Here is a 26,827-nt window from a genome sequence, read left to right as displayed (position 1 = left end):
GGATGGGTTGTAGATCCTTGATGATGCGTTGGAGGGGTTTTAGCTGGGGGCTGTATGTGATGGCCAGTGGAGTCCTGTTGGTTTCTCTCTTGGGTTTGTCTTGCAGTAGGAGGCTTCTGGGTACACGTCGGGCTCTGTTGATCTGTTTCCTTATTTCCTCGTGCGGGTATTGTAGTTTTGAGAATGCTTGGTGGAGATTTTGTAGGTGTTGGTCTCTGTCTGAGGGGTCAGAGCAGATGCGGTTGTACCTCAGTGCTTGGCTGTAGACAATGGATCGTGTGATGTGCCCAGGATGGAAGCTGGAGGCATGAAGGTAGGCATAGCGGTCGGTGGGTTTTCGATATAGGGTGGTGTTAATGTGACCATCACTTATTTGCACCGTGGTGTCAAGAAAGTGGACCTCCCGTGTAGATTGGTCCAGGCTGAGGTTGATGGTGGGGTGGAAGCTGTTGAAATCATGGTGGAATTTTTCCAGAGTCTCCTTCCCATGGGTCCAGATGATGAAGATGTCATCAATGTAGCGTAGATAGAGAAGGGGTGTGAGTGGACGAGAGCTGAGGAAGCGTTGTTCCAGGTCGGCCATGAAGATATTGGCATATTGTGGGGCCATGCGGGTGCCCATAGCAGTGCCACTGATCTGGAGATATATATTGTCATCAAATTTGAAATAGTTGTGTGTAAGTATAAAGGCACAGAGCTCAGCAGCCAGTTGTGCTGTGGCATCATCAGGGATAGTGTTCCTGACAGCTTGTATTCCATCTGTGTGTGGGATGTTTGTGTAGAGAGCCTCTACATCCATGGTGGCTAGGATGGTGTTTTCTGGGAGGTCACCAATGCATTGTAGTTTCCTCAGGAAATCAGTGGTGTCGCGGAGATAGCTGGGAGTGCTAGTGGCATAGGGTCTGAGTAGAGAGTCCATATATCCAGACAGTCCTTCAGTGAGAGTGCCAATGCCCGAGATGATGGGGCGTCCAGGATTTCCGGGTTTGTGGATCTTGGGTAGTAGATAGAATAACCCTGGTCGGGGCTCTAGGGGTATGTTGATTTCTTCTGGTGTTAGTGTAGGGAGTGTCCTGAGTAGATGCTGTAGTTTCTTAGTGTATTCCTCAATGGGATCTGAGGGAAGTGGCTTGTAGAATTTGGTATTGGAGAGTTGTCTGGCTGCCTCCTTTTGATAGTCAGACCTGTTCATGATGACAACGGCACCTCCTTTATCAGCCTCTTTGATGATAATGTCAGGGTGGTTTCTGAGGCTGTGGATGGCATTGCGTTCTGCACGACTTAGGTTGTGAGGCAAGCGATGTTGTTGTTCCACGATTTCTGCCTGTGCACGCCGGCGGAAGCATTCAATGTAGAGGTCCAGGCTGTCATTTCGACCCTCAGGAGGAGTCCATGTGGAGTTTTTTTTCTTGTGCTGTTGGTGGGAGGGCACCCGTGTATCAGTGCACTGTTCAGTGTTGTCCTGGAAGTATTCTTTGAGTCGGAGACGGCGAAAGTAGGCTTCCAGATCGCCACAGAACTGTATCATGTTGGTGGGGGTGGCAGGGCAGAAAGAGAGTCCCCGAGATAGGACAGACTTTTCTTCTGGGCTGAGTGTGTAGCTGGATAGATTGACGATATTGCTGGGTGGGTTAGGGGTACCACTGTTGTGGCCCCATGTGGCAGGTAGGAGTTTAGACAGCTTACAGTCCTTTTTCCTTTGAAGAGAGGTGAAGTGAGTAATGTAGATCTCCTGTCTTATTCTAGTGAAGTCCGTTTGTATAGAAGTTTGGTTATTAATGAGAGTCTCCAGGTTGGAGAGCTCTTTTTTGATGTTTTCCTGTTTGCTGTATAGGATGCTGATCAGGTGGTTCCTCAGTTTTTTTGATAGAGTATGACATAATCTCTCACTGTGGTCTGTGTAGTATGTAGATAGCAGTGGATTTTTTACCTTTAGTCCATTTGGTATGATGTCCATCCGTTTGCATTTGGAAAGGAAGATGATATCTGTCTGTATTTGTGCAAGTTTCTTCATGAGGTTGATGGATTTCCATTCCATACGGCTAAATGCAGTGCCTTGCATGGTGTCAAGTATCAGAGGGTAGCCGTGTTAGTCTGGATCTGTAAAAGCAGCAAAGAATCCTGTGGCACCTTATAGACTAACAGACGTTTTGGAGCATGAGCTTTCGTGGATGAATACCCACTTCCTCAGATGCATGTAATGGAAATATCCAGGGGCAGGTATATATATGTGTGCTAGCAAGCAAGCTAGAGATAACGAGGTCAGTTCAATCAGGGAGGATGAGGCCCTGTTCTAGCAGTTGAGGTGTGAAAACCAAGAGAGGAGAAACTGGTTCTGTAATTGGCAAGCCATTCACAGTCTTTGTTCAATCCTGAGCTGATGGTGTCAAATTTGCAGATGAACTGAAGCTCAGCAGTTTCTCTTTGAAGTCTGGTCCTGAAGTTTTTTTGCTGCAGGATGGCCACCTTAAGGTCTGCTATAGTGTGGCCAGGGAGGTTGAAGTGCTCTCCTACAGGTTTTTGTATATTGCCATTCCTAATGTCTGATTTGTGTCCATTTATCCTTTTCCGTAGAGACTGTCCAGTTTGGCCGATGTACATAGCAGAGGGGCATTGCTGGCATATGATGGCGTATATTACATTGGTGGATGTGCAGGTGAATGAACCAGTGATGGTGTGGCTGATCTGGTTAGGTCCTGTGATGGTGTCGCTGGTGTAGATATGTGGGCAGAGTTGGCATCGAGGTTTGTTGCATGGATTGGTTCCTGAGCTAGAGTTATTATGGTGTGGTGTGCAGTTGCTGGTGAGAATATGTTTCAGGTTGGCAGGTTGTCTGTGGGCAAGGATTGGCCTGCCACCCAAGGCCTGTGAAAGTGTGGGATCATTGTCCAGGATGGGTTGTAGATCCTTGATGATGCGTTGGAGGGGTTTTAGCTGGGGGCTGTATGTGATGGCCAGTGGAGTCCTGTTGGTTTCTCTCTTGGGTTTGTCTTGCAGTAGGAGGCTTCTGGGTACACGTCGGGCTCTGTTGATCTGTTTCCTTATTTCCTCGTGCGGGTATTGTAGTTTTGAGAATGCTTGGTGGAGATTTTGTAGGTGTTGGTCTCTGTCTGAGGGATCAGAGCAGATGCGGTTGTACCTCAGTGCTTGGCTGTAGACAATGGATCGTGTGATGTGCCCAGGATGGAAGCTGGAGGCATGAAGGTAGGCATAGCGGTCGGTGGGTTTTCGATATAGGGTGGTGTTAATGTGACCATCACTTATTTGCACCGTGGTGTCAAGAAAGTGGACCTCCCGTGTAGATTGGTCCAGGCTGAGGTTGATGGTGGGGTGGAAGCTGTTGAAATCATGGTGGAATTTTTCCAGAGTCTCCTTCCCATGGGTCCAGATGATGAAGATGTCATCAATGTAGCGTAGATAGAGAAGGGGTGTGAGTGGACGAGAGCTGAGGAAGCGTTGTTCCAGGTCGGCCATGAAGATATTGGCATATTGTGGGGCCATGCGGGTGCCCATAGCAGTGCCACTGATCTGGAGATATATATTGTCATCAAATTTGAAATAGTTGTGTGTAAGTATAAAGGCACAGAGCTCAGCAGCCAGTTGTGCTGTGGCATCATCAGGGATAGTGTTCCTGACAGCTTGTATTCCATCTGTGTGTGGGATGTTTGTGTAGAGAGCCTCTACATCCATGGTGGCTAGGATGGTGTTTTCTGGGAGGTCACCAATGCATTGTAGTTTCCTCAGGAAATCAGTGGTGTCGCGGAGATAGCTGGGAGTGCTAGTGGCATAGGGTCTGAGTAGAGAGTCCATATATCCAGACAGTCCTTCAGTGAGAGTGCCAATGCCCGAGATGATGGGGCGTCCAGGATTTCCGGGTTTGTGGATCTTGGGTAGTAGATAGAATAACCCTGGTCGGGGCTCTAGGGGTATGTTGATTTCTTCTGGTGTTAGTGTAGGGAGTGTCCTGAGTAGATGCTGTAGTTTCTTAGTGTATTCCTCAGTGGGATCTGAGGGAAGTGGCTTGTAGAATTTGGTATTGGAGAGTTGTCTGGCTGCCTCCTTTTGATAGTCAGACCTGTTCATGATGACAACGGCACCTCCTTTGTCAGCCTCTTTGATGATAATGTCAGGGTGGTTTCTGACATGAATTAAGATCACTCAGGCCTCATGCTATGGCTGCAAACCCATTTGTGGGATAAGTCACAGGCAGGGTTAACTGCAGGACTGTGTCATTAGCAGCTTAACCTTCAGTTCCTCCAAAGGAGGTAAGCACAATGGTACATGCCAGCAGAACTGTTAGCAAGCTCTGAGGTGTTTTAACTCAAACAGGGAGGACAGGAAAGCAGCACTGGAATAGGAGAATCAAGCTAGCAGGAATTAAAGTTGATGATGATGAGAGAGTGTAGGGCCCCACAGGGAAAAAGTAAAGATGGAGAGGCAAGTAAATGGGTCTCAAAGACGGACAGAATTTATTGATGGATAACTTGAATTTGAAAGCAGTTTGAAGCCCAGACTAGTCTAGAAATATAACAGGTGAAGCATGTTCCTTCCTTCCACAGTCAGGGGGTAATTCTGCCATTTAGACAAGAGAGCAGGTTACATTGTAATTAATCTCTATGACCTTGGGCCTGCTCAGTGCAAATTACCTAGTAATCTGCAGAAGTTTGAGCTGCTCAGAAGATGAAGGTAAACCCTGATTTTTACCAACATTTTGAGTGGTATCCAAAACCTTCACAAAATAGGAGGGTTTGGATAACTGGGATCTTTAGGCCTATGAATTTCACAGGGCTGAAGGCCATCTCTAAGTTCTGAGGATGCAGAGCAGAAGAGACCAGAGGAGTTTTGTGAGAATTTAGCTTCAGCCCTCTGGAACTTCTTGAGGCTGAAGCTGTAAAGCAAGCTCCTGTCCAGCTCCTAACAGTGTTAAATAGAGCTGGCTTGATTGACACCATTCCCTCTGGCTTCTGCTGGGAACGTGCTGCAAAGTGGTTGATTTCTGCCTATGTACCTGGTCTGTTCACGTGCAAGGAAAAATTAACAAAGTCAAGTAGAATTTTAAAAAAAATAGATTAAATTTATTAAACTAAACCAAATGATGCATAATTAGTATCTCCCTCACAAAAAGCAGCAAAACACCACCAAGCAAAAATATGAGAAGCAATATGAAAGAAATGCTATCAGGCAACAAAATCCTCAGCTTTTGCAGCGTTCTCATACTCCACAAGCCCCCACCCCCCAGTATTTTTTGATATAAAAACTGTAAGTGGGAAGCAAAACTGTCTTATCAGAAAGTGATCCAGGAGCATTGCTAGCTGATGATAATTTCCCTTCCTTCTGCAATTGCTGCAGTAATATTCAATTTGTAGCACAAAAGTGATAACTGATTAAATAATGTTGGTCACTTAAAAGAAAAATCATTGAAAACTTAAAAAACATTTACTCTAAAAAGCAAATTACAATGTATATTAATTACCACAAATATAACCAAAATATAAACAGAAAAGGGAAGTTTCTCCATCACTTTGCTACTTGAATATTGCCTCATTATCTTTAGGATTGAGTAACGTCTCGTCGTCACTTTCTGCTTCATTTAAAAGAGTGGTACCACTTTTAAGAAGCTAAGAGATGCAAAAGGCTTTTCCATTACTATGTAAACCCAGGATCAGCAACCTTTCAGCAGTGGTGTGCCGAGTCTTCATTTATTCATTCTAATTTAAGGTTTCACGTGCCAGTAATACATTTTGACGTTTTTAGAAGGTCTTTTTCTCTAAGTCTACAATATATAACTAAACTATTGTATGTAAAGTAAATAAGGTTTTTAAAATGTTTAAAAAGCTTCATTTAAAATTAAATTAAAATGCAGAGCCTCCTGGACTGGTAGCCAGGACCCAGGCAGCGTGAGTGCCACTGAAAATCAGCTCATGTGCCGCCTTTGGCACGCGTGCCATAGGTTGCCAACCCCTGACCTAGAAGGAGTAGCACCATAGGTAACTATCCATTAGGACATGAATCTCAAAAATATATATATACACATAAACACGTTCTTTCCCTAACTCCTGCTATCTTCTGACAAGACTGGGAGGAGAGGGAAAGACACCCCCACACTGCTCTGTTCAATTATTGCTGAATAATAAAAAGAGAGAGAGAGAACTATATGAAATGTCTTTGTTGTATTAACCTTGACCAGACTCTCCATTTCATAGATTCATAGATTTCAAAGCCAGAAGGGACCATTATAATCATCTAATCTGACCTCCTGGGTAACACAGGCAAGGGGATTTCACCTTGTGATACCTACTTTTTAACTCAGTAACGTGGGCTGAACTAGAGCATATCTTTTAGAAAACCATCCAAGTGATGGAGATTTAACAAATACTTTAGTAATCTGTTCTAATGTGTAAAGCCTCTTACTATTAAAAACCATGTCTCATTTCCAGTTTGAACTTTGCTGACTTCAATTGCAGCCTTTGGATCGTGTTATGCTGTTTTCTCCTAAATTCAAGATCCTTCATCTATTTGATATCTTCTCCCTGTGTAAGTATAGGCCATGACCAAATCGCGTTGTAACCTGGTCTTTTACAAGCTAAATAGACTGGGTGCCTTTAGTTGCTCATTGTAAGGCAGATTTTCCAGATCTCAAATCATTCTTGTTGCTCTTCTTTGAATTCTAATTTTTCAACACCTGTTTTAAAGCGTGAAAACCAGAACTGGACACTCTGCCCCAGTAGTGGTTCCACTGTTCCACTTGTGTTGTATTGGTGAAATAAGAAGTAATATCCCTAGTGGACTTCCATTCCCTTAAAAGAGGAGTCTTGCCAAGGGAAAAATTGCCATTATTTTTATATATATATATATATATATATATATATACCCTACTTAAGCAGAACCCTATTTACCTTCACATTAGTTTTCCATAATGTGTTTAATTATTCTTGCTAATACTGAAAATTGTGTGGGTCAAAGTCATCCATCTAACCCCTAAAATTAGAAGTTATGCAAGAGGTAAATTTGTCCTATTTAAACAAAGGATTAGCCACTTCCAGCAGCATCTTCTCTTTCTGGATTTCTGACATCAGTCATTTCCCTGGCAAAAGAGCATGAACTCACTAGAGGATCAAGCAGAAGAAGTTCAAGTTGTGAGGGAATGGAGATGAACTCCTATTCAGATACAAACACTTCTGATTATACCAAAAGGAAGGTACATAAGTGCTGACAGATTATGTAGCTTTTTTTGTCTCACTGCTTTTTTTTCAAAAATCAAGTACCCCAAAAAATCAAGCTACCCTTTCCACATGCATGGCACACTATCAGTCACCAAATCATGCAACACTGGATTCCATTCACTTCCTCAGCCATGGGAAGTTCTGACCAGATGCTCTGGGAGACCTCACTTGATTGTGGTTACTAGGGGTGAAAGTAACTGAGGACACTTACTGGTACGGGGGGTGGCTCTGGCCCCAGGAAGGGGCGGGGCTGGGAGTGTCAGCATCCCCCAGCCAGCCCTTGGACCGCGCTGCCTGGAAATCCTGTGTTGATTTAAAGGGCCTGGAGCTCTGGACACCGCTGCTACGGTAGGGGCAGCGGCGACCGGAGCCCTGGGCCCTTTTAAATTGCTGGCCCCAGGGCAGCTGCTCCCTTTGCCCCCCCGCCCGTCAATGGCTGGGGGGGCAAAAGGGGCAGGGACGTTAAAGTGCTGCAGGGTCCTTTGCCGTAGAAGTGCTTAAATGTTGCTGCACCTGCCCCTCCCCACCGTTGGTGGCCCTGCCAGTACAGACCCTACTGGCAGGGCCCCCGACAGGGGAGGCAAAAGGGTCAGGGACATTAAAGCGCTGTCCTGTACCGGCTCCCTTTCACCCCCAGTGGTTACTCAGATGAGTGGGGAGAAATGTGTGATTAACATGCCATTCTGGGTATCCTCTCTGAGAACTCTTTCTTAAGACTGCCTGAAATTCACCTTGTAACTCTCAAAGCCAGGGGTCTTAGCTGTGAGGTTTATCGCGGCCCAGTTTTGCTTCTAAGGGACCATCCCATACGGAGAATAACCATCATAGGGAAGGGTACATGATTGTGAACATTCTACCTCCCTCCTTTCTTGGTGTCTTAAGGATTCTCAAGGCCAGACCCAGAACATGTTAATTCTGCTGTTCCTTTGACTGTGCCAACAGGATCTTGCACATCCCAGAGCTGGCCCTTTAAGGGACTTGCTTTGATAGACTAGGGATTCATGTCCCAACCATGTTTGGCACCCTGATTTCAATGTGTTCTCTTGCAATAGGGACACTTGTTTTTAATACAGTCAGTAAAAAGCAGCCTCTTGTGGGAACTAGAAAGTGTTCTGGGCTGCCCACATCAGTCCTGGGCCTGGCTCATGGATGCAGCTCATTGAGAATTTGGGACCAAGGAAAAGGGAGGAATGATAAATCCAGACCCAGGACACATTGATTCCTCTACTGCTCCTTTGCCTCCGTCAACAGGACCTTGCACATCTCGGAGTTGGCCCTGTGCAAGGAAAGCTCGCGTCCAGCAATAGTGCCCCGTCTCCCCTTGCGAACAGTGATGCCTTGGTTTGGTGAAGATTCGGAGATTGTAAAGATTTCTCTGTGGGGCAGAACAACAAGTAGTTAGGAGACTTTAGAATGAGACAAGATTGGACCCAACTTGTCTCCTCAAATCAGCATGTTCCATTCCTTAAAAGTTGGATCTGTTGGAATGTTATGGCATATTCTGACAAGTGTTTTTCTTGACTTCTGTCAATAGAGATTTATTGCCCTTGAAAACAGTATTATATCCACGTTGTATAACCATGCTAGAAGCTGCTGTGAGTTTAATCTTTAGCACAGATTAACTAGCACACTTTAAAATAATTCCAACATTTCGCAACACTGGACAGGGTAATTTTGCTGATAGTGTCACCTATAATGTGGATGGGGCCTAAATGTTTCAGTAGGAGGATGAACCACTGCTGTCTCAAGTTATCCCTCTACTCCCAGCAATTGACTGAAATGGGGAAGATTCTTAGAGAATGAGTTGATTTCTGGCACCAGTCTGCAGTGCACACTGAACAGATGGAGCAGACTGGACTTCCAGGAAAAGCTGTGTAGCAAGATTTGATCTGTGGAGAAATGAATAACTCCTCAAGAGTTTCACTCCTCAAAGGGAAAGGACCTTGGACCCAAGGTCTCCTTTCTCTCCCTGTTTTTGATCTGACCTGTAGGTGAGGTTCCCTTCATGTCCCATCTCTGGGTTGGTTAGGAGGCCCAAGGCTTTTCTATGGGAACCTATCCATCTATTATTTACAAGTATTTCAGACAGCTACACTCAGCCCTGTTAGCCTGAGTCAGCTAGTAAGTCATGGGAACAGTGCCAGGGTGTCTGCCTCTGATGCCATACAGCAGCAACAAACTGCCTGATACTTATTTATGTCAAGAAGGAGCCATGAAGGATTTATCAGTAACAGTGTAATAAAACAGTGATGTTATGTCTGGGGCAAAATCAATATTGGCATTAGGACCAGCAGTTACAGTATAAAAGAGGTTTATCAGCACAATACTGTAAAAGATAGCCCAGGATTCTTCTGGGCTCAGGGCTCGTCTTAATACTCCTTAGGCTGGCTAACTCCCCAGCATCATCCAAGGCTTCCTTTAACCTTTTACTGATCTCTCCAAATGGAGAGACTCAACAGAACCTGCTTTAAGTCAAATGCTGGACAATGAAACTCTTACCATGTGCTACAAGAAACAGGGCAATAAATAACTCACTTCTTAGTGGGAAGGTGAGAACTGGCTTTCATAATAGCCTCCCCTCTTGTATCCTGTAGGTTTTGTATCCTTGAATATCTCAGATGCTCATGATACTGTGGACGGCCAAGCACCACAGGAGATAGGGAGCACTGTTAAGGTTCTGAACTGAGCTCTAGTGTCCAGGGCTGCCCGGGGGGTGCAATTTGCCCTAGGCCCGTGCCCCACGGTGGCCCCCACAATAATATAGTATTCTATAGTATTGCAACTTTTTTTTATGGAAGGGGCCCCAGAAATTGCTTTGCCCCAGGCCCCCTGAATCCTCTGGGCAGCCCTGCTAGTGTCAGGAGGACAGGGAAGTAGTGCATGATCTCCCTCCACACCTTCCCTGCCACTGGGAGTCACAAACTAATGTCCCTGACAGTAGGAGTGTCCTAATCCCCACCCCTGAGTAAAAATCCACACCCTAGTAGTTCTGGACTAGAATGCCACCGTTTACCTGTAAGGGAGCTGCTCCTCCCTTAGCTGAAGACACATGAGCACAGGATTCCCAGAAAATCTCACTGCTGTATCAAAATTGATTGAGACTTCGGCCTCTGTCTGGCTTTTCACACTGGCTTGAAAGAAAGGGGCATCGATTTCTGCTGTGAAATCAATGGCCAGTCCACCCCTGCAACAGAAGAAAGCATAAATCCTGTCACTGAACAATGCCTCCCAGGGGAACGCACTGTCTATGCAATGCTGGCACTCTATGATTTCATTATTTCTTAATTTGTCAGCAGCTGTTTGGTGCTTCCTGATCCTGAAGGAAGGGTTGGGGGGTGCAGAAAAATGTTAATTAAAGCCATCTATCAAAGTGAGGCTTTTAGCCTGATCCCAAGCACAGGCTATGAGAACCTAAAGACAATAAGTGATGGGTGTCTATGTCCATGGGGAAGCAGATCTTTCAGAAGTTGCTAACTTCTTTGCGTGGGATCCTTCAACATACAGGTTCAACGGGGTAGGTTTAAAGGGGCGTGTAACAAATGTAGCTCTCACAGCTGGTATAGAGGTATAGGAGACTCTATGCAACATCCTCCTCTCCCCTTCAAAAAAGAAGCCCTCATCCTCCCAGCACAGGATGTGCATTGGTGTATTTGATGGGAAAGGCATAGCTGGAAAGCGTGGAGCTCTAGTTACCTTTGGCCAATGATATAAAATAGCCCTTTGGGGGTTGTTACAAGTCAGCCTATGTTGGAGCAGCTCTGAGGCTGTTCTAATTTATGCTAGTTCATGCTAAGTCTCCTGAGTGTTCAGAGATTAAATAAGTTTTCATTTATTTACCTTGTTTTGACGCTGGTTCTTGATTCTTGCTCCCATAAATTCATATCAATGTTGGCTGAAATATCTAACCCAAGTGCCCCCTGAAGTTTAATCACTGTTTGCAGTCCAGACTGAAGTGGAATTGCCTGTAGAACAGAAAAGAGCGTATTTGTTTTGGAAGCACTTTTTTTTGATGTTAGGTGCTAATACAAAAATATTAAACAGCAGCTGAGCAGAGGGGACACTGCCTACTTTGCACTCCCAACGCCTGCTGGGCTGGGGCGGGGAAGACAGGAACTGAAGCCATGGCAGTGCAGAACCCACCTCTAATAAGCCAACTCAGAAAACCAATTCTTAACATCCTTTGATCAATGCCATCCCATGGTTAGATTTGGCACCATCATGAATATCGGTCATGAGCCGATGGCTTGCAAGCAGGCCCCCTCCAGAATATTCACCACACCACAGTGCACCATGGCACCGTTTAACAGGCAGCTTGGATGAGGGAAGGTCCGCGTATCATACAGCCATTACCTGTTCATGATCCATCAGCAGGACAGTGCCTTTGACCACACTGGTTGGCTCTCCGCTGCTTAAGAGGACCTTGGCCATTAAATCTGTATATCCTTGGAAGAAAACAATTGGCCGTAACTGGACATCAAAGAAAATGGCAGACATCCCAGCCATGAGCTCCTGCTCCTCTTCTTCTTCAGGGTTACTCTCTCCCAGCACAGATTTCAACCCCTGGGCTTCAATAGAGACCTTAAAATATACAAGCAGAGAAAATGTGCTGCACAAGGTAAGGCTTCCTCAAGAGTTGACCTTCACTACTTCCACTAGGGAAAGCTGGATGAAGAACCTGCTGATGTACTGATAGAAACATTTGTATTGGGAGCAGTTGGTTGGCATCTTACATTACTGTACTACTGATTCAAGTAACATCTACTCATGGGCCTAGTGAACTGAGAAGTGATTATACGTAAAGTCCAGTGAGCCTGATTCAACACTGGCCTATCCTTCGAGTAGTCATTTAAGTTGAACAAAGTGATTGCAAAACACTATTGATCTGATTTGGAATTATTTTACACCAATTTTGGATGAGTGTAAATGATAACACAGGTGGGGCATCAGGTTCTAATATTTGATATTGTTTATTGTAAGCATGTTAATTAAAGTAGAGAGGAAGGCTGTCCAGTGGTTAGGACACCAGCTGGGGACTTGGGTGACTAAGCTTAGTTTTCTGCCCCATCACAGTCTTGGGCATGTCTCTGAGCTCTCTGTGCTTCAGTTCCCCATCTGTAAAATGGGCATAATAGCAACTCCCTAATTCACTGGGGTATTGTGGGATAAATACATCAAAGATAGTGAGATGCTCAGATACTCCAGTGATGGGGGTCATATAAATATGATAGATAGAAAAAAGATTTATTTGCAATCAACCCTACAGAGTGATTAGCACCATAGAAATCTTAGATTTCAGATCTCCTTGCACTGTGTCAAATGTGGATCCAGACCATGATGTAAAATTATCTCTCACACTAAGCATGAACGTGCAAGGATGGGGGGGGGGTCAGTGCTAATGAGCCAATTCAATTAAGGTGGATGTGGTCTGTATTCAACAGTTGACAAGAAGGGGTGAATACCAAGGGAGGGAAAATTACATTTGTAGTGCTAACGAGGCCAATGCAATCAAGGTGGCCCATTTCCAACAGTTGACAAGAAGGTGTGAGTATCAACAGAGGGAAAAATACTTTTTGTAGTGACCCATCCACTCCCAGTCTTTATTCAGGCCTAATTTGATGGTCTCCAGTTTGCAAATTTAATTCCAATTCTGCAGTTTCTCACTGGAGCCTGTTTGTGAAATTTTTTTGTTGAAGAATTGCCACTTTTCAGTCTATTATTGAGTGTCCAGGGAGATTGAAGTGTTCTCCTAGTGGTTTTTGAATGTTACAATTCTTGATGTCTGATTTGTGTCCATTTATTCTTTTGCATAGAGACTGTCCAGTTTGACCAATGTACATGGCAGAGGAGCATTGCTGGTATATGATGGCATATATCACATTGGTAGATGTGTAGATGAATGAGCCCCTGATGGTGTGGCTGATGTGGTTAGGTCCTATGATGATGTCCCTTGAATAGAAAGTGATATATGCCATCATATGCCAGCAATCCCCTTTCCCATATACATTGGCCAAACCGGACAGTCTCTATGCAGTCTCCATGGGTTTTAGCCCACGAAAGCTTATACCCAAATATATTTGTTTCTAAGGTGCCACAAGGACTCCTCATTGTTTTTGCTGATACAGATTAACATGGCTACTGCTCTAAAACCAGTTATTATCTAATGACTTTTAGGATGAAACCCTGGACCCATTCATGGCAAAACTCCTATTGACTTTAGGGGCCAGGATTTCACTCAGTCTTTGCAGTAGTAAATTTTAAAACATCAGTATAATGGTAGTGTCTCTGTTCCAGTCTTTTTGAAGATGCCATGGGCTAGATCTTCAGCTGGCATAAATAGGTGCAACTTCATTGAAGCCAATGGAATGAGATTGATTTACACCAGCTGAGGATATGGGCCCATATATCCATAGATAGATGATGAATAAAAATGTCAGGAAAATATTGACATGTGTGGGACATTTACCCAAGGTGAGCAACTTTCAGTGCAGGCACTCTTAAAATGTCAAACTGCAGGTTTGTCCTGGTTTTCAGTTCAGAACAGTGAATAACAAGCAGCTACGGTATTAAGCCTTCCTATGTGTGGCTACATGCAGCAGATGTTCTCTGTTGTGAGGGCTTCTGAATGGGTACATGAAGTCACAGAATCATAGAATATCAAGGTTGGAAGGGACCTCAGGAGGTCATCAAGTCCAACCCCCTGCTCAAAGCAAGACCTAAACCCCAACTAAATCATCCCAGCCGTGGTTTTGTCAAGCCTAACCTTAAAAACCTCTAAGGAAGGAGATTCCACCGCCTCCCTAGGTAACCCATTCCAGTGTTTCACCACACTCCTAGTGAAAAAGATTTTCCTAATATTCAATCTAAACCTCCTCCACTGCAACTTGAGACCATTACTCCTTGTTATATCATCTGGTACCACTGAGAACAGTCTAGATCAGGGGTTGGCAACCTTTCAGAAGTGGTATGCCGGGTCTTCATTTATTCACTCTAATTTAAGGTTTCGCGTGCCAGTCATACATTTGAACGTTTTTAGAAGGTCTCTTTCTATAAGTCTATAATATATAACTAAACTACTGTTGTATGTAAAGTAAATAAGATTTTTTAAATGTTTAAGAAGCTTCATTTAAAATTAAATTAAAATGCAGAGTCCCACAGACCGGTGGCCAGGACCTGGGCAGTGTGAGTGCCACTGAAAATCAGCCTGTGTGCCGCCTTCAGCACACATGCCATAGGTTGCCTACCCCTGGTCTAGATCCATCCTCTTTGGAACCCCCTTTCAGGTAGTTGAAAGCAGCTATCAAATCCTGCCTCATTCTTCTCTTCCGCAGACTAAATAATTCCAGTTCCCTCATAAGTCACATGCTCCAGCCCCCTAATCATTTTTGTTGCTCTTCACTGGACTCTTTTCCCAATTTTTCCACATCCTTCTTGTAGTGTGGGGCCCAAAACTGGACACAGTACTCCAGATGAAGCGTCACCAATGCTGAATAGAGGGGAATGATCACGTCCCTGGAACTGCTGGAAATGCTCCTACTTATACAGCCCAAAATGCCGTTAGCCTTCTTGTCAGCAAGGGCACAATGTTGACTTGTATCCAGCTTCTCATCCTCTGTAACCCCTAGGTCCTTTTCTGCAGAACTGCTCCCTAGCTATTCAGTCTCTAGTCTGTAGTAGTGCATGGGATTCTTCTGTCCTAAGCGCAGGACTCTGCACTTGTCCTTGTTGAGCCTAATCAGATTTCTTTTGCCCCAATCCTCTAATTTGTCTAGGTCCCTCTGTATCCTATCCCTACCCTCCAGCATATCTACCACTATTCCCAGTTTAGTGTCATCTGCAAACTTGTTGAGGGCGCAATCTATGGCATCCTCCAGATCATTAATGAAGATATTGAACAAAACCGGTCCCAAGTCAAATATTAGGAACCCACCAGGCCTACAAGGAAGGTTAAAGGGGAACTATTGAATGTCTGCTGGCACAATGCAGGAGTTCTGGGTTCCCGCATGTGTATCTGTTGTTCAGTCATCTAAAGCGTTTCACATCTAGGGACAAAACCTGATAGCAGACCTGAGTTGCCTGAAGCTGGTGGCCATGGCTTCGCAGCATGAAACCTGAGACACTCTTCCTCAGGAGACCACTCTCAGTGAATAGCAGCTCCAGACTGAAAGTGGACAGCATGTCATCAGTGACTGAAAGACAGAAAGAGACACCAACAAGTAGAGCTGCACAGCAGTCATCACTGGCAAAATGTTACACATCCATTTTTAAAACATTCCAATAATGGCTGAGAGGAGGGACACTTTGCAACTGTCTCCCTGGAAAATAAAGAGCTTGGCAGCCTCCCATGTAATATAATGGGAAGATCTGAGGATTTTGCCATGGGAATGCAGAGAAGATCAGTGTGGTCTCCTGTGTTAAAGGTGTCAATTTCAGTGGAATTATAGCTCAAAGTACAGAAGAGCTCTGATGGAGGTGCAGGAAACATTACTTTGCTATATTACCTGTTGCATTTCCGGGTAAATCAGACAAGAGACTAGAGGCCTTTTGGTAAGTACTAACCCCATTCAGATCATATCATTATATTCAAAAGCTCGTCCCTTCCAGGCCATAGTAGATGAACAGCACAGTCCCATACACTAACACTCTGACCAAGAAGCTGAAATATGAGGGAATTTCATCTCTGTCCAAACTTATAATAATCAAAAGATTAGCCCTAAAATGTTCCTGACTCCCATTTAGTTTGCCTGCCCAGAACATCCTTTGGGGATATACAAAGGAAGACAATTAAAGGGTAAAATGGAGAAATGATGTGAATGGGGACAGAAATGAGAGCTGTGGATAAAAATATTTGGGCAGATGATAAAGGTTGTGTAAATTGTCATACCCATCAGGTAAGGATCTGCCCCTTTGAAAAGCTTATTAAAATACTCTAATGAATTAAGAACTAAACAAGAATAGAGCTAGTCTCTTGACCTGGCAATAGCAGCAATGTTCTATTACACAAGTGATCTACCACAAGTTTTGGTCCTAGATTTGGCTCATCTTTTGTGGTAGCAGATTCTGGGAGAACTGTGATACCAGCATGATCAGTGTTTGTACAAAGTGTGGGGGAAGAAGTACCACATGGTGGCACTGGTCCTTTAAGAGGAAGAGGCCAATGCACCTGTGATTGGTCAGCTGACTCCCCAAGCTGGGCTGGCATGGGTGTCCTGGCAGAGAGACAGAAGAGGCCTGACAAGGAAACTAGGTGTGGTGGAAGACACTGGAGTATGGCATAGAAAGACTCACAACAAAGAAAGTGGTGTGGGAGGTGGGCTTCTGGAAAGAATGGAGCGTTAAGGACTATACACCCGGAGTGTGGTAGGGGTATTATTTAAACGAACCTGAAGTGGAGTTACTGGGGCCTCTGAAAGGGGAAACTGAGACATGCATACTTGGCATGCTGTGGCTGTTACAGGAGGGTGCTTCAGGATGGGGGTGCCCTTTGACAAGCAGTATGTCAGAAACAGATGTATTTGGATGATGGGGTATGTGTCTGAGATCACTCTGCACAGCCAGCTTCAGAGTGGCACTGATTCCCTTTGTAAAGAATCAAGAACAATGGCTCTGCTAATGTGTGACCATGTCTGACTGATTTTGTGCCTCATTCCATAAAGGAGTCATTTTACTCTCTACAGGTAGAGACAGCTTTAGGATTGTGGTGGCCCTACCACAGCAGTTTCTTTCCCTCACATATTCTTCCATCGCCTGTCCTTCCCCACTGCTTTTAAAGTACATGCAACTAGAGCTAATGGAGAAATATCCAATGTGCTTAGACATCTCAGGACACATACAGAGGACTCCTGCCACCTCGTGTTAAATTTGGGACAGTCACACAAGTTAGAGATCCCCTGTAACTCCCAGTGCCTCTTGACAATGGATTCCAAAAGTAGGCTCTGCCTACAGGTACTTTCAATTGGTCTTTTGAGATGAACTTAAACATAATCTTGTCCATGCTGTCACCTGCTAAGGGTCCTGAGAAAGAAGAGGAACTGCCAGCTTTGGAGAGGTAGTTGTAATTATTGATCTGTGGATCTTTCAGAATTTCTTTCATTGCTTTCCTAGGAAAAAAAATAGGAAAAGGTGTGTATGGGTGGGGCAGAAAAACAGGAAAATCTAGTGTCTGAATCTAAATAGAAACTCAGAAAAGTCAGTTGCCATTTTGGAAGGTTTTTTAGGGAGGTAGGAGATATGCACTTAAATATATAATTTAACAATACATTGAGAACAATATAAATGGCATAAAAACAGCTTTACTTAAACAAGCTCCTTTATAATCTTTCTCTTCTTTTGTATCTCCTAAAGGAGGGAGAAAATAGCTCAGCAATATCCCCTATGGCATGAGCAGCTATTCATGACATGCATAAGTTTGAGCCTTAGTGGTGGTTGTAATTATTGTTTCCTTAGCATGAGAAGGACAGAAGACCATGGAGCATGACAGAAGAAGAAAATGAGGGAGAGAGAGGGTGGAGCAGAGTCGAGTTGTGAAATGCTATAAAAGCTTTTCCTAGCTCAGGGATTCCTTGGTCTGGGTGTAGTTTTAGTCCTACAAGAATAGAATGTGATGTGCTAGAGCTGGCTGAAGTATTCATATTGGTCAATGTGGTCAGTAAACGTAATCTTCTTCTATTGGTGGATTATCTGCAAACTGATTTTTTTTTTTTTTTTTTATGATTTAGTCTGTTGTTCAGAATGATTTAAGAACTGGTTTGTGCAAACATATCCTGGCCTGTGAATTGCTTACAAACAATTTACCATGAGCACTGCTTTGATTAATGGCTATTTCTAATTTTCTATTTAAGCATGTGATTGTAACATAGGTGACCATGGTATTGTTTCTTTCTTGAGTGGATGACTTCCAAATCCCCAAAGAGCTTTCACGGTGGTTATGTGAACACTCCTGTGAATATCTGTTCATTGGAGCATTACAACACTTTCCCTTTCTGTGTATATTTTTGTGAATGAAAAGTTGCTTGTTATAAATGAAGAGACCATGAAGAGACGGTGAAACTGGATTCACTTTTTTACCTGAAATAAATGTATTCAAATACATTGGTGCGATATGTCATAAATTCTAAGGCCAGAAGGGACAACTATAATCATCTAGTCTGACCTCCTGTACAACAGGCTATAGAATTTCCCCAAAATAATTCCTGTTTGAACTACAGTGTATCTTTAATATAAACATCCAATTTTGATTTAAAAAATGCCACTGAGGGAGAATCACCCCCTACAAGCCTCAAATAATTCCAATGGTTAATTATTCTCCCTGTTAAAAATGTGCATCTTATTTCCAGTGTGAATTTGTCCAGCTTCAACTTCCAGCCATTGAGTCTTGTTATACTTTGTCTGCTAAATTAAAAAGCTATTTATCAAATATTTGTTGCTCATGTAAGTACTTACAGACTGTAATCACATCACCCCTTAACCTTCTCTCTTGTTAAGCTAAATAAATTGAGCTCCTCGAGTCTATCACTATTTGCCTAGCTCAAAAACTTTTGCATTTCAGTCAGGTGTTGGGTTAGGCTTTTTTTGAGAATCTGGAGAGACTAATATCATTGCTCATACTTTATAGATATCTTGCAACCCGGGGGTTAAGCTTCCGAACACTTCTGCAGTTTTTACACTGTCATTTTGGTGTTCCATATTATATTGTTTACTGCCTTCAACTGGCAACCACCCAGGGAATACCAACAAATCTGGGACCTTATATCAGATTAGTTTGCTTACGGGGAAAAACAACAAAAAAGGAAAGATTAACAGGTGAGAGTGAAGAGAGAGAATGTTGGAGAGAATGAAAGAGAGGAAAAAGAACAAGGGAAAAAGGGATTTGGGTCTTAGAGTCACAGTTAATACTTTCCAGTCTCCATACTCACCTGGCTGGGTGATGGTGAGAATGTAAACTAGTCTGGATTTTCGAAAGTAAAAATTTTGACATTTCAGCTTCCAACTCTCTGGTGGCCAGCAAGATATTGGTGAGGTCCATGGGCAAAGGCTCATTGTCCAACAGAATTTCAGCAGCAGCCAGTCGAGAGGTTTTTTCATAGTTTCTGCTTTTCTGATGGAAAATCCTCCTCATTGCCTTTTTCACCTAAAGCCAGAATATAGTTAAAACCTTACTTCTCACCATTCCCAACACCAAATATATAATTATGGCATCTCACACTACACTCTGGGCTTTGAACAGAAAATCTACTATTTACAGCTCCAGGCAAAAAAACAGAAGCATAGTCATCACCAATGCCCTGCAGAGCTGCCTCCTGTTCCTAATCTAGATGGCATCTCTCCTAGTGGTGGCAAGGCATGGAGAAAGTGCTGGAAAGTTGAGAGACCTCTAGATGTTAGAAAGACAGGCTGAGACCCAGGGAACTATATCAGATTTGAAAAGACTATCACATTTTCTCCTGACTTGGGTAAAAAGGTACTCTCCATTCTGGCTCCCCGGGTATGGCTAATGCCTATGAGCCACAAAGCTCCCAGTTAATTTCAGCTCCAGTAATGTGCAGAACAAATCTCATTAAGTCCAGTCACCACACAGAGACTCTGCTAATTGGATACATCCATCTAAGCACCATGGGGCAAGCACACCACTTATTTCCTTCTCAGTGCAGGACAGAGGGACTTTTGGGAATAGCAGCTAAAATTTAGGGAAGTATTATCTCTCTGAAATACGAAGAATGCCAATAGTTAAAAAGTGACTTGGTGAGAATGATATCCCATACACTTTCTGGGACACAGACACCTGGGCTGCTTCATGGAAGAGTGTTTTAAATGCACAAGGAAAAACTCTGATTTAAGTAGGCTCATTCCATACCTCACCAGTGATATGCTGAGAGGAGAACCTTTGTAGGGCAGATACTGCTGTACCTGAGACCCCTGCAGACCCTTCCTCTGCATAATGCAGGAGGGTAGGAATGGTTTCTGGGAGCAGGGCATTCTGCAGGGACAACAGGTAAATGATTATCTCAGAATTCTCCTTGGTGTCTCTTAGTCTTCTCAGAACAGTTTCCGTTCCAAGTCCTACTTCCTGTTTATTCGGAGGAGGGAGAAACAGAGCAGAGTGAAAAAGAAGCATGACACAAATTTCAGGCAGCTGTGGGGAAAAAAGGGGAGGGCTAAAAAGAATAATTGAAGCAATCATGTCAGGAAACCCACCTGCAATCCACACAGCTTCATCCGGCACAGTTTGCCAACAAGAGAGCCAATGACAATTATCCCTGTTTCCCAGATGGCAGGGTCTAACTCCTTTCCATTCAGCTTGTCCTGGGAGAGTGGGTGTAACAAAATGAAGGCAGGACATGGGGGGAGAGAGAGAATATGTTTTAGTTATTTCCCTAAAGGGTTTATTGAGAGAGTCTTTCTAGCCTTGCTTTCATCTGCCTGGGAGGGGGCAATTCATGGCCTAGTCCCACAATATTCTGGTTTCCATAACAGGCAATTAAGCTTTTATTGTCTATATCAGCCCACTGATATAAAGCCATGCCACCTATTTCCTCAGAATGTTGATTCCCATTTCAAGTATTCATGTACAATAATAATTTAAATAGAGGGATATGACACAGAAATTAATTTTCCTCCCCCACCTTAATCCCTTTGGTGGGATTTTGCATGTCTTGGATGGAGTCCTAAACATCCTGGCCAGCTTTTCCTTCCAGTATAAACCTGTCTTTTACTTTATGTGGTCTCAGCACTCTAGCTGAGGAGGGCTGCACAGGCTTCCCTTTGAAGGCCAACCCCACGCCATAATGGGATGACTGTTGAACAAAAGAAGTCTTTGTCAACAGAGGTGTAAAAACACCTTCCCTCCAAGCTCTCATAGGCTCCACCAGTGTGGACGGTAAAAGGCTGTGCTCTGTCCTGAGGCCAGCCTGGAAGACTCCTGGCCCACTAGTTACTCCAGAAATGTGAAAAGGAACTCCAACTCCATCTTAGGTTTGCCTTCCTACATAACAACATGGCGGCAGGAGATCGTTCTCAGTGCCCCTCTGATCTCAGACTGCCAGAGCTAACCGTGGTTTTAGGGGTTGCTTCACAGAATTACTCATTTCCCTTTCCTCCCTCCCAACACCCTGTGGCCTTGTGTAAGTACAGTTATTGAGATGTCAACATCAACGCTGGCTGAAAAAAAGAGAAAAGAGATTTGTAAAAAACATTGCAATTTCAGAATTATTTCCACTTTGAGATCAAAATGAACTCATTCGTTGTCTGAATTTTTTCCAGTTGTTATTGACATGTTAATTAACAGCATTATTGATTTTTTGTTGACTATCAAACCTGTTTTTCAGTAAGTTTATCATGTTATTAACCATTTCCATAATGATTTTGATAAAATTTTAATTGAAAAATAACGAAAAAGTCCATTTTTCATGTAAAATTTCTTTTCCCAAACAAATCATTTTTGATGGGGGGAAAAACCCATCTTATCTGAAAAAATTTCAACCAGTTCTAGTCAATACACCTAGGCAACTTGCTCCCTTTAATACATGGCAGCATTTTGTCCAAAATCATGAGAATTGCTGCTAAAGTGGCATCATTAAATGCTAGAATGGACAAAAGACATACTTAGCGTTTTATCTTTTCTCCTTTGTGAGGGCTTGATCTTACTCCACTGAAGTCACTGAGAGTTTCCCCTTAACTTAATGGGAGCAGGATGAAGCCCAAATCCAGTAGTCATGTCACCAAAGAGCAGAAGAGGAGTGAGGAAATGCCTCTGACTTACTAGCACCAGGCGCAGAAGTTCTTTCGAGGGCCGAGGAGAGAAGGCTGCAGCATAGAGAAACTGCTCTAGCAGGGGCACTTGCCCTTGGTTGCTAAAATCCAGAAATTCAGAGAGAGCTGCCAAGGAAGCTGTTGACTGGGCAGCAACTGCAGCATCAATGAAGAAGGTACTGGAATGAGAGGAGAAAGCGAATTATGTGTGTCATGTACAGCTGAACATGGGGAGGATGGAACCACTTGGGGCCAGATCCTCAACTGGTGTAAACTGGCATAGGGTCCATTAAAGTCAAATGAACCCACACTGATATATACCAGTTGAGAATATGATCCTTTGTTTCTGTTTCCCCTGGCTCCAGATAAGGAAGTAAATTCAGACCTCCATTGAAGCCAGTGAAACTGCACCCACTTACATCAGGGCTAAATTTGGCCTTTCAAAAGTGTGCAGGGTAATTCCAGCTCAATTCACATTCTACCTATATAAACACCCTTTGCAGCTTCAGTTGGATGAATTATAAAACTAAATAATTAGCTACCATTTCTAGAGACGCTTTCATCCATAAATGAGATAATTTACAGCAGTTGCTGAACTAGAACCATATATATGTAATCACCTATGGATTTCACCTAGCACTGAAATGCAACCACCTCTTTGGGTGGCAAGCAGCAGCCTTTAAAAGTGCACAGTAACATCATGCAACAGTTCAGCACAGGAAGTGGAAAATGACATTGTCCTGGAATTACTGAATGGGACATGTAGAGCAGGGATCTGCGTTTATATGGGGCACGTGTCTCTGAAAGGTTCACCAGAGCGTTTACTCTAAAATGTGCTGAATCTGCACCAAACACATCCAATTACCTCAGGGTACCTTGTAAGAAAAGGCCAAGTCCTTAAAAAAGTGGCCCTTGAACTTCTTCAGACTGGTCATTTGAGATACTGGGAATAATAATGAGCTCTTTTCACATCTGCCTGAATGAAATGTGGTTAATCATTAAAATGAGTCCAGAAACTGCTCTGTGCACAGGTGTCTGTAAGAATGGCTGCTGCCTTTTCTGGACAGACAGTCACTGGGGAATTTACTTACATCATCTTCTCCGGAGCTTTCCTCAGCAGCTGGAGGACATCCCTCTTCTTGGCACCACGCAGCATCTGGATGAACCTGTGGAATTGCCAGGTTGTCGACACCTTGGAGACATCCATTTTGACCCTCCTGTTACCAAGAGTCCTCAAATATGTTTTGAGCTGAAAACAAACATTCATATTACCAATAAAGGCAATTTTATATAGATGCCATAGCATGGGACAAAATGTACACCGTATAAAGACAGGGATTATTTTACCCATCCCTTAAATGCAGCCATCTATGGCATGGACATTGGCAGCCCTTCCACAGCTAGCAACAACATTAGCTCCAAATATTTAGGACAGAAATAAAGAATAGCATGTCACTGTAAGGGGTATTTTGGTAGGCAGAATATTATGGTCCAGCTGGAATTTGGCCAGGACTAATATCTTTATTCTTGTAAAAAGTCCATGAGATATTCAATGACCAGAGACAATCAAGATCTCAGTTGCCAGCTGCAAATTCTCCCATCATTTCCCCGCCGCCCCTTGCAATAGCAGACTGGGACACTGATTAAATAGTGACCTAGAGGGAAGAGCACTACCTTCTGCATCAACAGCATTCCTTCCTTCTGTAGTGCCTTGTATTGACCCATTTCAGCTCCACTTACATTACGTGGGCTGACAAGTTCACAGAAGTGTGGCTCCAGGCTACTAAACACCTCGGCTCCTTCACAGGGAACAGGGGTGGACTTGATAACCTTGGACATGCAGAAACTACAAAGTGAAGAACTACAGTGTTAAGAATGAGAAGTGAGAGCTGAATCTTGGCCTCTCTATTTGCAAGGCAAGTTACTCCTACTCAGGAGTCCCAGATACCAGGTGTCCTCCTGCTGTAGTTTTCTCATCACCCTTTGAAAAAGATCAAGCAAGGGAGTTAAAGCACCAGCCTTGAAAAGCTAATAATTTCAGTGCCTGACCTTCAATCATCAAAGCTCTTAAAGAAAAGCCTGTGAGCAGTGAACCTCCAGGACTAGTTACTGAGGCCAAACACCTGACAAGGAACTAGACAGTACCTCTAACCAATCAGGAATGTGCATTCATAATGGAGCAGAGGGCTATGCTTTTGGCATGCAACCTGACATGAAACTGAAAAGTTTGATGGCTAAGGTCCACTGCTCCATCCACAAAATCAGAGAAAATGCATTTAAATGGGCTGGTCTGTGAAGCATGTGTTGAAGAGCAGACATGAGAGGGAAACTTATGCTGTGCAGTGACAGTTTAATAGCCCCAGCTGCTACAATGAGGGCTTGGGACTCTATCAAGGGTCTGACCACTTTAATGAGACAACCTGTACAAGGCATGGTTCAGTGGATAGGGCACTGGACTGGGAGTCAGAAGACCTGGATTTTGATCCTGACTGTGCCACTACACTGCCGTGTGACCTTGGGCAAGTCACTTCACGCTTCTGTTGCCCTCCTCTTCTTGTCTATTTCGACTACAAGCTGTTTGGGGCAGAAGCTGGCTCTTACTATCCTTTTTACTGGGCTTTGAACAAAGGGGGTCTCCATCTCAGCTGGGGCCTCTGGGCACCACTAGAATACAAATAATGTTTAACATCGGCATTGTTAGGGGTGCTGTCCTTGGTGTGAAACTTTCACCCACGGTTCCTTCTTTCCATTTCTGGTGGCTACTGTTCAGGTGCTATTAAAGAACCCATCACACTTCCAAAAACAATGGAGGGTAGCCCCAGTATCCTGGGCAATATTTCCTCTCTCAGTACAATAGTTTTAATGTCCATGGTTGAGTGTGTATTATTTCAGAGTATATAACAGCAGACCGGCTTACCACACTCCATGGGTTTACTCAGAGAGCCTGTTATTGTTCATCTGCAGCACTGGAATAACATTTTGAAAACTTTTGCGGCACTTTGGGGACCTTGCATAACATTCCAATTAGACTGAGGAACTATGGAAAACTATAAGAATACCTGATATAAGTGTTGCCTGGAGGAAGAATCTCTAGCTGCTTTTCTCCCTGTGGGCACACTAGAACTAGTACATTTACACTAGCACTTCATTACTTTATGAGATGAAGCAGCCCTTTTGATCATGAGACTTTGGTGGACAATCTCCCTACCTACTGCCTGGGTCAAAGTTAGCCAGGGAATTCTTTTGAGCCATTGTGTTTATTCTCACAGTGATAGATACTGGCTGTGTTGCTGTTGTTGGCCCTTCCTTGCCATCACAGTGTGTACTGATTTTCTATTTATTCTTAGGCCCTTCGGCCTTCTCCAGCTAGATCTCACTTTGTTTTACATTTCCAAGTGTCACATTAGAAAGAGAATTCTTCTGCAAGAGTTTGGTGCTACTCACTGATGGGCACTGCATGCAGGTCCTCTTGAAGAGTTCACTAATTGTGCTTATAGGCTGGTGCTTTTCCAGTATGCCAGCCAGAGCTTCCTGAAGGCTTTCTCCAGGAGTCTCTGCAGGGCCAGGCATTGAAGAAGACACAAGTTTAAGCTGCTGCCTGATGAGAGAAAAGAGGCTGTTGAGAAGGGTTTCATCTTTTAAACCTCCCTATGCTTAGGGGTTGGTCAGGACATGTGCTGGTATCAGTATGGTATATCCCAGGGGTTCTCAAACTGGGGGTAGGGACCCCTCAGTGGGTCACGAGGTTATTATGTAGGGGGTCATGAGCTGTCAGCCTCCACCCCAAACCCTGCTTCATCTCCAGCATTTATAATGGTGTTAAATATATAAAGAAGTGTTTTTAATTTATAAGTCGGGGGCACACTCAGAGGTTTGCTGTGTGAAAGGGGTCACCAGTACAAAAGTCTGAGAACAACTGGTGTATCCTGTGGTGAAGTGAAATGGATCTAGTGGTAAATGAAGGGCATTTAGTATTTTAGAAGGTGCAAGGGGAAAATGAAGAGAAGGGGAGGAGCCTTCAAGGTAGCTAATTTTGGGGTGTGTTTTGTACTCCTGTAGCCTGCCCTGGGTTTATGTGGGAGCCAGAATATACAAATCCTCTGGGATGATTTTTTCAGTATGCCCAATTTTTATCTCTCACCATCTCTCCACGGCCCACATCAAGACACAACAAGGACATCAAACCCACATGGGAGGAGAGTATCTCTGGTAGGCAGACATTGATCCCATTCCAGCCTACTCAGTGTATGCAAGTCACTGGAACAAGCACAGCACTAACCTTGACGAGATCTTGGTGCCAATGGAGGACTTCAAGGTTGGAGAGACCACGTGGCTTTCCTCTGACAGCACTGACTGGATGAGACTTCCTTGTACAGAGTAAAAGCTTTTGCTGGTGGGTTGCCACAGAACTCCAAAAATCTGCAAAAAAATGAAACGAACACATTATCTTTTTGCCAATCTATTCCTTTCTTGTTCTCCTTTCAGTGTTTACACTCCTTTTTATTTCTAAGAAAAGTTGTGTCTATGCATTTGATAGTCTTACCCTGGAGCCTACTGGAAGAAAGAACCACATCATGACAGAACCACCACACAACCTGGCAGCTTTAACACTTTCTGGTCATTAGGGAAGAAGCCCAGAACTGAACTAGGAGGGGATGTTGTTTGTGGGGCTTGAGGTGCTTGGACACATCTATGACTATAATAGTAGGAGGTCCTGCATTGAATATAATGGCATTATTGTGTGGAGTCCAGGACTATAATGACAAGCAGGGCCACCCAGAGGATTCAGGGGGCCTGGGGAAAAGTGGGGGAGCTGTGGTGCTTGTACTCCTCTGGGTCTTCGGCAGCATTTCAGTGGC

The 26,827-nt window shown here is 43.8% G+C and overlaps 1 protein-coding gene across 3 annotated transcripts in view; it reads right to left on the bottom strand.

Moving 5' to 3' along the window:
* Window positions 1-7,466: 7,466 nt before the first annotated feature.
* LOC127053919 (microsomal triglyceride transfer protein-like) overlaps window positions 7,467-26,827 on the bottom strand; it is a 40,059-nt gene continuing 20,698 nt past the window's right edge. For all 3 annotated transcript variants that reach the window (XM_050959338.1, XM_050959339.1, XM_050959340.1), the window contains exons 6-18: window positions 26,248-26,387; window positions 25,413-25,566; window positions 23,060-23,217; window positions 21,979-22,147; window positions 20,415-20,522; window positions 20,074-20,286; window positions 19,136-19,350; window positions 17,223-17,320; window positions 15,288-15,409; window positions 11,574-11,801; window positions 11,061-11,185; window positions 10,237-10,407; window positions 7,467-8,598 (exon numbers count right to left, since the gene is read on the bottom strand). In XM_050959338.1, the coding sequence (XP_050815295.1) occupies window positions 8,448-8,598; window positions 10,237-10,407; window positions 11,061-11,185; window positions 11,574-11,801; window positions 15,288-15,409; window positions 17,223-17,320; window positions 19,136-19,350; window positions 20,074-20,286; window positions 20,415-20,522; window positions 21,979-22,147; window positions 23,060-23,217; window positions 25,413-25,566; window positions 26,248-26,387 (2,052 nt within the window). In that variant the 3' untranslated portion in view covers window positions 7,467-8,447. The remainder of the gene's footprint in view (window positions 8,599-10,236; window positions 10,408-11,060; window positions 11,186-11,573; window positions 11,802-15,287; window positions 15,410-17,222; window positions 17,321-19,135; window positions 19,351-20,073; window positions 20,287-20,414; window positions 20,523-21,978; window positions 22,148-23,059; window positions 23,218-25,412; window positions 25,567-26,247; window positions 26,388-26,827) is intronic.

This window comes from Gopherus flavomarginatus, chromosome 6 (genome assembly GCF_025201925.1).
Source record: "Gopherus flavomarginatus isolate rGopFla2 chromosome 6, rGopFla2.mat.asm, whole genome shotgun sequence".
NCBI lineage: Eukaryota > Metazoa > Chordata > Testudines > Testudinidae > Gopherus > Gopherus flavomarginatus.
Note: the sequence above shows the minus strand (reverse complement) of the source record. Positions and strands in the feature narration are given on the sequence as shown.